General features: G+C 35.2%; 1 protein-coding gene across 4 annotated transcripts; it reads left to right on the forward strand.

Moving 5' to 3' along the window:
• Positions 1 to 1,251: 1,251 nt before the first annotated feature.
• On the forward strand, positions 1,252 to 11,496 carry LOC131075887 (E3 ubiquitin ligase PQT3-like). Of its 4 annotated transcripts, none has more exons than XM_058012823.2 (15): positions 1,252 to 2,495; positions 3,226 to 3,328; positions 3,556 to 3,640; positions 3,737 to 3,906; positions 4,092 to 4,168; positions 5,417 to 5,479; positions 5,610 to 5,766; positions 5,932 to 6,080; positions 6,222 to 6,386; positions 6,475 to 6,774; positions 6,877 to 6,918; positions 7,055 to 7,310; positions 7,420 to 7,542; positions 10,543 to 10,603; positions 10,767 to 11,496. In XM_058012823.2, the coding sequence occupies exons 1-15, from the start codon at positions 2,330 to 2,332 to the stop codon at positions 10,815 to 10,817; spliced, it is 1,968 nt and encodes a 655-aa protein (XP_057868806.1). In that variant the 5' UTR covers positions 1,252 to 2,329; the 3' UTR covers positions 10,818 to 11,496. The 4 variants fall into 4 exon arrangements, with proteins under 4 accessions (XP_057868806.1, XP_057868803.1, XP_057868805.1 ...); XM_058012820.2 differs by having other exon boundaries at positions 10,784 to 11,496; XM_058012822.2 differs by having other exon boundaries at positions 7,474 to 7,542; positions 10,784 to 11,496.
• The last annotated feature ends 1,670 nt before the right edge of the window (positions 11,497 to 13,166 follow it).

Below are 13,166 nucleotides of genomic sequence, written 5' to 3' on the forward strand. Positions count from 1 at the left end.
TCAAACAACGATATGGCTTAAAAAAACAACGTAAAACTTGTAGAAGCACCAATTAAACTTATAACATGTAGTAACAACAAAATCAATGATGGTGAAAAATGACAAAAAATAAATGGTAAAAATTATTCATGATTATAGATGTTTCAATTCAAATTAACTTGTTGTGATTCATATAAGAAACACCTTCGACATAATTATTCCATTAAAGTCATGTAATTTCCACAGTCCATAATGTTAACAATATTCATTTCTTAATTTGATCAAATTTCTACAATCCAAATGGAATCGGTGAGCTTTTTCTGGATTTGATTGTGTGTATCTTTTTTGCACCAACATTTTGGATCACACTTTGTGATCCATACGTTTTGGATCACACTTTGTGATCCATTATCATGGATCACAAAGTGTGATCCAAAACGTTGGTGGATAATGGATCACAAATTGTGATCCAAAACGTTGGTGCAAAAAAGATACACACAATCAAATCCAGAAAAAGCTCAATGATTCAATATTAATTTCTAATTGCATAGTGTAAAATTTTTCATCATCAACATTTGGAATTATACTACATGATCCATCATCACGATGAAAGCAATAATTAAAAAGCATATTATAACTCTTCCATATTCTTTAGATAAGCTTTTCCTAAAAGTGGCAAAGAGCACATTCTTTTACCATTTAAATCCTAGGAATGGAAAAGGTGGAAGGACAAAAACAAGTGTGTAAAAATAATGCAAGGTAGGTACCCAACATGAAAAGCCTAGGTGGATGCACACGAGGGCAATAGTAGAACAAATACCTCGAGATGATGGTCACACATATTTTAAGACAATCATATTTATCATAACATGAAGAAAATATGCTTAGGGCCCAAAGTTTTTAGGTTTTTCACCAAAATATGTGAAAACTAGGTAGAAATGCATTTTGAAAACAAAAATTCAAAATGCATTTCCGTTCTTTCATATTCTCAATCATTCAAATATCTTCAATCAAAACATAACATAAAAAAACGCACATTTACTTTTCTAATAAAAAAAGGCGCTACGTGTCATCTAAAAACTGTAAGATAACGACCAAGCTGGTAATGAATGATTTAAAGAATCTAGACAACACGACGCACCTGTCCAGCTGGCAGCCGGCACTAGCCAGTCAACGCCACAAACCTTCTCAACCACGTGTCCTTATCCCATCCGTGGAAGTAACCAAGGGCCCGAACCCGAGTTAGGGTATAAAACATTGGAGTTCGAACTATATCTGGGTTGTAATCGAATCCCTGTGAGGTTAATAATAAACCCGGGCGACGCCTCTGCAGTTCTTGAATTAGGGGCAGAGAATATCACATCTTCTGCAAATTGAAAAGTGTTTTCTAGTTCGGCTGGAGACACGGCTGTCTAGGGTTTTGGATTTGGCGGATTCATGGCCCGGATTTGTATTTTCGGCGGACTAATTTGAAGATTCCTGCGTTGCGGTTTGCCCTGGGAGAGTTCCGGTGTGGCTTTGATTTTTTGCGGCTCGATTTGAAGGTTTTTGCAGAGTTTTTGGCCTCCGGCGGTCTTGTATTCGCCCAGTTGGACGCTGATTGGTTCAGGAGCAGCTTTGGAATTTATTTAATGCTGTGTTTTTGATGGTCCGATTGATCGTGGGTTTGATTCTTTTTCTGTTTTAAAATCGGCTTCGGAATCACAGCAATCCGGTTGAGATCGATAAGGTGAAGAAAGAGAGAGCCAAAAAAGGATCGAGAAATATATCAGGCGGGAGATCGATCCTATTCTTTGTTCTAGAGAGATCGATCCCATTCTTTGTTCTTGAGAGATCGATCCTATTCTTTGTTCTCGAGCGTGCAAATCAAAATTTTCAGACACCCATCTGCAATAAGTAGAGGCTGGTTAGAAGCATCCAAGAGGCGGCGCGTTCATTTTTATTTTTTTTGGAGCTTCAGAAACGCCCTCATTTGAGAGCTTTTGGAAACCCTATTTAGGGTTTGTTTTATTTCAAGTATCAGAAGCCCTAATTTGGGGTCTGATCCACCGAGACGCGGGTTCGATAGAAGTGGCACCAGGACTTGAAGAGTGAAGTGGCACGACAAGAAGACAAAGGAAAGAGAAGAAGAAAGACGTTGATTTATTGTGACAATCAGAAGATAATAAGTTGTATTGTCTATCAAATTTTTCTTTGTTTTCTGGAAGGCCTCAATTGATTTGGCCTTGAAACGTTCATTTTTCTTTTTTTGTCTCGAGACAAAATAATTTTATTGTTGTTGTTGGATTTTTACTATTTGAGCAGAGAGATCCACAACCAAAAAAAAAGTTAGAAAAAAAAAGTTATAATCATGGCTGTGTATTATAAGTTTAAAAGTGCAAAAGATTATGACTCTGTTCCTATTGAAGGCCAATTTATATCTGTTGCCATTTTGAAAGAGAAAATTTTTGAGTCCAAGCATTTGGGAAGGGGTACTGATTTTGATCTCGTGATCTCCAACGCTCAAACAAATGAAGGTCCGTCCTATTTGCTTAAAATTTTGTTTTAAGTAATTATGGGTGCGTTGTACAGATTATTAAACAGGAAGGGAAAGTAGTATGATAGGTTTTGTGGTACATATTTTTATTACTAGTGCTAGTAGGTTCTGTATGAGTTATGATATAATTTGCCTCAACAAATTATATCAGACAGATGGGATTTTTGTTAATGCTCTCATGTAATTTGCTTAGCCAAATTATGTCAGGCAAAAATGAAAAAAAAATACGATCAGTTAACGTAGATTTGATGTGTTGCAATAAAATTAGATTTTCTGGCATATGCTATTTGATTATAAACATTTTAATATAAAGATCAAGATACAAAATAGTATATAATTTTCTAATTCTTTGTTGGGTTTAATGTATATGGGATATCTTGCCATTCTCAACATTGTTGCTGAGCATTTATAGAACAAGTTGACTGTCGGCTGTCATGGCCTTCAGCATGGGGTAGTTGGTTTCTGAGATATTTAATCTTGGGGCTGGTAGGCTTTATTATGGTTCCTACAAAAATAGGTTGCTAAAGTGGGTGTTTTGGATGGCAAGTATCCCATATATATCCCTCATTTTGCTTTATATGTTAACGTGTGTAAGCTTCAGAAAGCCTAAATGCATCAATCTCCATTCCAATGGTAGAGCTTTAGAGGCATGTCGATTCCAGTGGTTAGTTTAGGTTGTGATGTAGTTTACACATGTTTCAATTTTTCAGAGTATCTTGATGAGGGAATGCTGGTGCCCAAAAATACTTCTGTTTTAGTGCGCCGAGTTCCAGGAAGACCTCGAATGCCAATTGTGACAGAGAAGAAAGAAGAGTACAGACTTTTACCTCTGAGTCTTTAGGTCATTTGTGGTTTTGCAATGTTAAAGGGGGCTCCAAGTTAATTAACATAATGCAATCCGATCTCCAACAATTTTATATTGTATACATGATATTTCGGACTTTGTTTCTCAGCATCCAATAATGCTGGTTTTTGATAAACAAGCGTTGTCTGAAAAGCAATTATCCTGAGATTAGCAATATAAATGTTGTTATTTGCAGGCCCAAAGAAATTGAAATTCCCAAAGATCAAGTTTATCCATCTAAGAATGGTTTTCTGACACCTGATCAATCTCAGTTCAAATTTGTAAGCATACACAGACCTTTGTACTTGTGATAAGAACATGATTAGCAGATAAGACCCAGGATTAAATTTTAATTCTCTTAAATTTAAACTTTGCAGCCGGATGAAGAATCAGAATGGGATGAATTTGGGAATGATTTGTATGCACTACCTGAGGTGCCTCAAGTGTTACAGACTCAGACACAGTCTCAACCAATTATTCCAAATAAAGCTGATGAAGACAGCAAGATTAGGGCTTTTGTTGATTCAACTGCATCAGATTGGCAGCGGTGAGGCATCTGAGTCAGCTTTTTATTATTTTGCTGGGAATATATGTCATCCTTGCCTTTGTAAAGTCTCCTACATCACTTTAACTTGGATTAAGCTGACAGAGTTCTTGAAGCTGTGCTCAGGTGGGAAACATAATGCATAATAGCTTTAGTCACGTTCCTTATACTTTGAGCTATCTTTGCAGGCAAACACAGGAAAGTTATGCTGGAAGGGGTTATGGTCGAGGTTCAGGAGGAAGGGGTCTAGCAGGAAGAGGATTTGGTAAATATTCTAGGACTCTATGAGATCTATAATTGGTTTAGTGTGTATACTTGAATTTCTTTAATTGCGGATTTGATCCTTTCCAGAATTTAGTGGATATGGTCTGTAGTTACCATTCATGTGTTAGTGTTAAGTTTGGATATGTAATCATGGTTTTATAGTTGTAAATGCTAATCTTTGCTTAATTACCGACTGCTTGAAACATTTTTGGCAGGCATTTAAGTGATGAGTGGTTATTTTAAAAAAATGACAAATTCTGATATATTTCACGTACCAATAAAACCAAGGCAGTTCTTTTATAGTTTCTTCTCTGTTGCATATGGAATTTGATTTCCATGGATGAATGTAAGGATGTAGGACAATGGTGGCTGACTTCCTCCTGATAACTGGTAGCGGTCAGTCAGTTCATTAAGACTGCTTCTTAGATGTGTTGGATTTGACAAGCTTTATGGAATCGGATATTTAGCAAAGTTTAGTACATACTCAACATAATACTTTCAATAAGGCATTATGGGTATTGTACAAATAATTACTGAAGTAATATTAAATTAAATTTAATAATATCATACCATGCATTTTGTAAGTCAATTTTTTTTTAACATTAGTAGATCAGTTCTACTATACCATGCATTTTGTAAGTCAATTAGTAGATGCTCTCATTTAATGTTGCATAATGATTTTAACACGCTGGGAGGAGCATAAACCATAGTCAGCTTTTAGAAAAGGTTGGAAGGTGGAAGTATTTACGAATACTTGATTGTAAAGATAGACTATGCTTTTATAAATTTATATGCAGTGTTGATATGTGCATGCTATAAGCAATGTTCTTTATTTCCTGTTGCTTGAATTTTAGCCCTAACAATTAGAGCTGATTTGTAATTCATAGGATACCTCAGAACAATACTGAAGTTACTAAAACTAATGTTATGGAGTCTTCTATTTTCAATTATGTTCTAGGTTCACCTTCGAAAAAAATATGTAGTTTAAACAAATGGTAGCATGTGCTGATAACATAAAACATAAATGAGAAAGATTTTTAAAATTCCCTTTCAAACCATGCAGATGTGTTCTAACATTTTTGTGGGTTTTTCAAGATCAGCATGTTAGAATATTGTAGGGCTAAAAATTCTCATCCTGGAGAAAATTCTTCTAAAGTTAAATTTGGTTAGAATTACTAGAAAGTGAGGTTTGTGTAAGTTTGTTAGGTCTAGAAAGCAAATCTTATAGAGATATTTGTGAATCACTCAGGTCGTGGAATGGAACGGAAAACACCACCACAAGGCTATGTCTGTCATAGATGTAAAGTTCCAGGTATGATCCACAATATTTTTTATTTTTTTACTTATTTTTTTGTAAACATCAATTAACTTTGTCTTCAAATATTTGACGTATATTTGGATCTAGTTTTTGATTTTTATCTGTGTTTTTTAAATTTATCTAGGACATTTCATCCAACATTGCCCAACAAATGGGGATCCCAATTTCGACATTAAAAGGGTGAAGCCTCCAACAGGCATTCCAAAGTCCATGCTGGTTGCAAACCCAGATGGCTCCTATGCACTGCCAAGTGGGGCAGTTGCCGTGCTGAGGCCCAATGAGTAAGTATTCAAAATCAAGTATCCTAAATTGCCATGAATTGTAAGACATCTTTCAGCTGGTGACTCTGGAAAGTTAAATTTCATTGATAAGTTTCACGTTACATAAGAACATGTCTATGGCAGTTTCAAGTTCATGTAACGCTAATAGAATGGCTGACCTTGCAGAGCTGCTTTTGAGAAGGAAGTTGAGGGGCTTCCATCTGGTCGCTCTGTTGGTGATCTGCCACCTGAATTACATTGCCCATTATGTAAAGAAGTAATGAAGGATGCTGTTCTCACTAGCAAATGCTGCTTCAAAAGCTACTGTGACAAATGTATGACAATCTACAGAGAAAATTGCATGTACTTCGGTCTAATGTATTATTTTTGGCATGCAATTATGTAGTATATGTCTGTTTTCTGTAGCACATGTTGATAAACATTATCTAATGTTTTTTAGTTAACATTTTGATCAGGCATTAGGGACTACATTTTATCAAAATCCAAGTGTATATGTGGAGCAACAAGCATCCTTGCAGATGATCTATTACCAAATATGACTCTTCGTGATGCCATAAACCGAATTTTGGAGACCACTACTAGCAGTGCAGAAAATGCTGGCAGCTGGCTACAAGTTCAAGGTATATTCGGTCAGGATTTTTGTGTACACAAGGTGAAGCTGTGAGTTTACTTGAGGTTATCTAATGAGCCTGCTACTTACTGTTACAGATATGGAGTCAGCTCGCTGCCCGAGGCCCAAACTACCATCACCGTCTCTTTCAGGATGCACAAAAGAAGTGCATACAGTGCCTGCAAAGTCAGATGTGCCAGATTTGAAAGAAGAAAATATCCGTGAAAAAACACCTGTCAATATGCCACAGCAGTCATCAGAAAGGAATCGGTCAACAAAAATTCCAGAACAGTTGGAGGAAACACCAGAGTCAATGAGCACAAAAGAGCTTTTGTCACAGGAAAGTGCCCCGATGGTTGGTGAAGAAGTTCAACAGAAGCCTGCTGGTAGTGAGCCTGGTACAGCTACTATTTTAATTGTGTATTCTAAGTTTGGGTACATGCTTAGGTTTTAACTATTCATTCTTCATGTCTTAACAATTTTTGATTTTGCACTTTCAGTGAAGAAGAAGAAAAAGAAGCGAGCTCGGCAACTACCATCATGTAAGACAAAATTATCCATTTCTTGCAGTTGAAATTTATGTATTGATGCGTATGATTTGTTTATTTATTTTTGGTCCAATCTTATGGACCAAGGATTTTATTAGGAATTAATATTTGTTAGATTCCTTCTGTACAGCAAATGAGACCCAATGGAGAGGAGCTCAAGATTTTGGGGCTGAAGGTTCTATAATGCCTTATGCTCCCACTTCATATAATCCTTTCTGGCCGGCAACACAGTGGGGTGCGGATGGTTACATGGCTTCTGCTGGAAGCATTGTCCCATTCATGGGTTATGGTCAAGGTCCTTGTGATACATCTTTTGGAGCAATGGTGCCATCTGATATGTATGCAGCACAAGGATATATGCAAGGTTTTGTTCCTCCTGTTCAAAGGTAAAATGTTTTTCATATCAAGTAGTCTAAAATATTTTTGAAGTTTAGCATCTACATGAATGGAGTGAAGAGATGTTCAGTCATCTGATAGCAGCTATTTTAATTTCAGGGATTATATTGATTATGGTATGAACACTTACGATGGTGGACGTGTAATGAGTAGAGAGGAGTTTGAAGCTAGAAAAGCTGATCTGAGGAAGAAGCGAGAACAGGAGCAACGACACAATAGCAGGTATATTGTTCTTGTAAAAGTCTTTTGTAAAATATAATGTCAGGATTTTTCACTGTATAGGGTTAGAGAGAAAATGCTAGTTTAGAATACATATATTGGGATATGATTCTGATTTTCACATGATTATATTTTGTTATAACAGTCAAAATACCAACAGCAATAGCAACAGTAAACTTAAAACTTAAACAGCAACATCTGCACAAATTGGGTGCATAAAACAGTGATTATTGCAACAATACATTGCCAGATTTCATCCAACAAGCGCAAAATGAAACTACAGAACTTAGGACTGATCCTTGATGCCAGAAATCACAGGAGGAAGCTCCATAACAGCTACAACACTTCTGAAATAACAGCACTAAAAACTTTCTCATAATGAAAATATACAAACTGGGTATCTCACCGGCAGCACTGCATTTGGGCTTGATGAAAATGCATGAAATATCACACAAAACCACTACAAACAGCAACAACAATACCTACAGAAACTAAGAACAAACAACACTCCAAAATCTTGCAAGCAACACACAACCACTTGATGAAAATGCATGAAATATCACACAAAACCACTACAAACAGCAACAACAATACCTACAGAAACTAAGAACAAACAACACTCCAAAATCTTGCAAACAACACACACACACACACACCACTAGTTGTACTTTGATTACCTATCAAGCTCATTTGCACTTCTTGGATGAGAATGCCCTTCTGAATTAAAGGGGTTTTGTCAACTCATGGGGTTTCTTCCACAATCCCTCTATGGGTTTTCATCCACAGAAGAATATTGCAGAACTGTGAGTAGGATGACAAGAGATCTTGAAATGTGAGTTTGCTTATGAATAAATAGAGGACCAAATCCAAACGCCACTTAAAAAAAAAAATAAAAATAAAATTATTTTCATCATTTTCCTTCCAAAGAATCTCACCATGTTGTTCGTTTCAAAATTCTTGACCAAAATTGGACAATATCTCCCAATCAATAATTGACTGCCACCTGAACCCTAGGGGCTACAACCACCTCAATAGAAACCGCATGGCCCATTTTGGGTTTCTATCATCATAAAATAATAAAATATATTTAATAATTAAACCTGCTCCCAATTAATATTATTTGAAAGTATAAATTTCCATGGGCTTGAGAAGTAAATATTAAACAAATTATTGTGTTAGCTCCTGCCTTAGTCACTGGAAATATTGGATTGAGCATATTTTCCATGAAATTAAATTTAATTAAAAATGAGACATGAAATTGTGGGTGTGCCAGAGATAAATCAGAGATTATGTTTTTGCTTCCAAAAGAAGAAATTTACTTATCTTCACACAAATAGCAATCTCCCGAAGGGAATATTTTGTGCAGAGGGAATTAGCAATCTTCCCAGACAAATGCAAATTAGGCATTTTAAAAGGCCATGTTTCTTGAGAAGCAGACTAAGGGTTTGATTATTCACAAGGAAATGGAAGCTGTTTTGAAGCTCCTCAGATTGCATGATCCATATATGTGAAATTTGAAACATGTGAGTTTACAATTGTGAAATAATATTATTAGAGAAGTTCATCAGCATAGTTTGAGTCATCACAATTAGATTATACATAAGAAACTACTCAATTAGATAGCATTTGAGTTTCACTTTTTGTTGCAAAAGATTTTGCATTATGTTCAATTTGAAAAATTACAAATCTAAGCACTATGGTTCTAGACTCAAAAGATTTGATTATTGAACAAAATTGTTTATCCATGAGACCATGTTATCAACTCAACTCGGTAACTTTGATTACCTGTATCAGCAGCAAGTGGAAGGAGCCAATGTTTCAAGTGTTATTTTTGTGATATCTTCAAGATCATTTGCAAATAACTGCTCTAAAAATAAAATTAGTGGCACATAAGAACTATGATTCTGCTCAAAAGGTACTATATGGGTCCATTAAAACAAATCTCAAACATCATTTTTGTACTAATTAACAATGTACTGACTCCATGGTATTAGACTATTAGATGAAGGCTTGAAGATTCCTAGTCATTAAACATGTAAATGTATAGGTCAACTGCCTTTTGTTACAATATAAATTTACTTTATGTTTCTTGTGCTTTATTATCTTTTGTGGTAGTTTTATTAAAGTAATTTTAACAGCTGAAAGGGCTGGTGTAGTTTTAGTCTTTTAGATGCACGTTTTAATTATATATGATTTGTCTTCATCTGCATTATTGCATATGTGGTTCTGTGCCCATACAAATTATCACCGATTTCATCTGTTTGGGCACATAATATTTATGTTGTTTAGCAATGGCCTGTATAAGAATGGAACTAGCTTTCCCAAGGATGGAGCGAACTTGCCACATGACTGAGTAGGATGCTTGTTGCTGGTACTTATGTTTCATTGCTCAAAGAAGAATTTAATATTTAGTCCTTTTTTGTGCAATCAACACTTTGGCTGGGAAGGGATATTTGAAGATAAGTAATATCTTTTCCCTGTTGAGAGGTTTCTTTGACACTCATTACTTTCTGTGGGTTTCACTGGCCTATTTGCAAAGAAATACATGCTAATTTCAACCAAGAAATAGTCTGAAGGATTAGATGAAAGTTTCTATATTAGCGTAGCACATTAGGTGAATGTTTCCTCCTTGTATAATAAGAAATGTTTGTGTTATAGGCTTAAATCTCATACATGCTACCATTATTACTGCAAACCTATGCATTTATTACTTAAAATTGACTTATATAATACTGCTGGAAAAAGTAAAACCGACAAATTTCAGAGTGATCAATTAGACTGACAAAATTTGCATTGAGATGGTCCTTGTGAAATGCTTTTTATTTACAGTATATCTGTGTATTCAGTTTTAGAATGTAGCATGTTTTGGAGCATTTCAGTGGTTGTGTTCAAATCATATTTGCTTGCTATTTATCTCTGTTCATTTTGCTGGGAGGGGTCCTTACCCCATATTATCAAGGGTCCTAAGTTACAAAAATTGCATGTTGTAAATTGTCTTTGCAGGGATCATGCAAGGGATATATCTGCCAATGGTGGTGATGTGGTGCTGCCAAAGCATAAACTGGTATGCTATTTTTAACATTTACTGTATTTGTTAAGATTGTGGTTGTGAACATTGATGGAAGTCCATTGGGTACATGGTCGCATTTTACAAGTTTACCATCACAATTGGTTCTTCAAGTATTAAATTGCTCTTATTGACATCTTTAGGCATATTCTTGAATTAGGCTTGTTGTACATGCAGAGAGTTTCATCACAGGCAACAGCTACACTGGTGAGGGAGGACAGAGGATTGAGTACTGAACGGCATCGAGAATCTGAACCATCACAATCTCCTAGGTCTCAGACAAAGAGAAAAGCTGACAGGGATGACTTTCAAATGAAGGAGGGTCGGTACCCTACAGATGGAAAATTAGATTCCCAGGTCATTTCTGACGTTGAAATGAACAAAACATTTAAACCAAGCTTTGCTGGAAGGGCGGATAAGAAGCAGAAGGGCAGTGTTTTTTCGCGGATAAGTTTTCCAGAAGATGCCAGTGGGCAAGCCAAGAAAAGAAATATTGGTTCTCATGATGGTACAAATGGATTCAGGGATCATGAGAGTACGTTTAGAAATTTGAACAGCAGCAAGTCACATTATGATGATGGCAATCCTGTAAAAAGGGTCGTGAATGGGAGGAGATATATGCATGATGATGATTTGAGTGACAGGTGGCAGTGAAAATATTTAGAGTACAGGTTGAATAAACAATTCGGCCAACGAGAGATCACTGTGCCACTTGAGCAGCTAGCATAGCCATCAGAGTGATTTCTATTTGTGGAAAGTGTAAAAAATGTTTTGTAGACCTCGTCTAAAAAATAGAATCACCTGCATTTAGAGCATAAGCTATTTTTTTAATCATTTCTGTAAGGATTTATTTTTAATACAAAATGACTTATTTTTGTGTTTTTTAAAAATTCTAATGTAACTCTTGGTTTAAAGCAATTTTGTACAAGTATAAGCAATTGTGCAAAGTGAGATTTTCAAACCTTACATGTTTTTAAAGCAATTATGTATTAAGTATAAGCAATTGTGCAAAGGGAAATTTTCAAACCTTATATATATGGCTTTTGTATTTGGTATAAGTCGAATGCCAATTTTTTTACGTTTTGTGCATAAGTTTATCATTCAAATTCTTGTGTGAATGAAAAAATTGTTATGATTTATACACTCTTTTAGGTACACATGATATCTTGTGATTTATTGCATTTATTGCGCTCATTTTAATGGTAATTCTTTTGACATTTTGTGCCGAAGTTTATCATTCAAGCTCTCTGTATGTGGATGGTAAACTTGTTAAGAAGATCCGCGCTTTTGTTATGTATATGTTATATCATATTTCGATCTACGTTATCCCCAGAATAGCAAATTAAAACTCCACTTCAACATGGTGGAATCCCATGAAAAGTTCGTTCACGTCTCGTGTATGCCCCTTTAGAAAGATTAGTGATTTTAATAAAGGATTTTGTTCCAAGATGCATCTAATATAATTTTGAATCATCTTGACAATGACGTGTCAGTGAAGCGAAATCTCCTGTCCTTTTATCCATTTTTGACATGACCCAATCTATCATGTCACTTGCCAACCGAAATGTGTTTAATCTTTAGAGAAGTTTAAAACCCATGCTTCTTGAGACAGTTATTCCATCACTTCTTATTGCAACATTAGAGTGTGATTAAAGCTATCTAGCATATTTGTAGAATTAGGTTTTAACATATAGCTCAAAAAAAAATAATCTGTTACAAAAATGATTACCACAATAGAAGTGATCTCATCAACACAATGGTTAATTGGTTACAAATAAATATGTATACTTGCTTGCAAATTTTAAGGATACATTTCCCCTCAATTCATTGTATGTGACAGATTAGATAGTAATTTTTTTTTGGTTTACAGTCGCATATAAAAAGCTTGAAACATTGTTTACTCTATGATAAGCTTTTACTATATTTCCTTGTTCAATATAAGGTTTAGTCTTTAATTGGAAGGCAAAGAACATACTCTAATGACTAAACATTACATTTGGCAACATACTCCCCAAGAAACATATTTCAGGCTGATTTTGCAACGCGTTAAATAGATCAGGGCAGAAGTTACTCGTTATATTACAATTGCTGAAGCAATTAATGCATATTATGTTGATAAACAGTAAAATTCAGTTGTTAATCCTGCGAACAGAGGGTTGCACTTGAGTACGTGTCACATCTAGTTGTATTCGGTGACCCCAGAACTCTGCCAACGTCTGCAAGTTCTGTACAAGATGCGGGCTCCTGGCCTTGTAAATACCTGAAGATGGGGAAAGTGACGAACGTATGGGAGTATAGTTAAGAATATTGAAAATAGACAAATATCTGTGGCGAGGGCCTCTATTTGACAGCATTTTCAGCAAAGATTTTTCTTTTTTTTTCTCTATAGAACTTTTACTTAAAATGGTTTAGTCTTTACTATTGCCTTTCACGTAATAGTTTCTCTAAAAATAAACATTTTCAGTTTCTCAAAATCGATGTTTATTTTTATTATTATTTATTTTAAAAATTAATTAAATATAAATTTAGCCCACATAATAGTCTGATTTTATATTTTCCC

The sequence above is a fragment of the Cryptomeria japonica genome, chromosome 3 (assembly GCF_030272615.1).
Source record: "Cryptomeria japonica chromosome 3, Sugi_1.0, whole genome shotgun sequence".
In the NCBI taxonomy this organism is placed as follows: domain Eukaryota; kingdom Viridiplantae; phylum Streptophyta; class Pinopsida; order Cupressales; family Cupressaceae; genus Cryptomeria; species Cryptomeria japonica.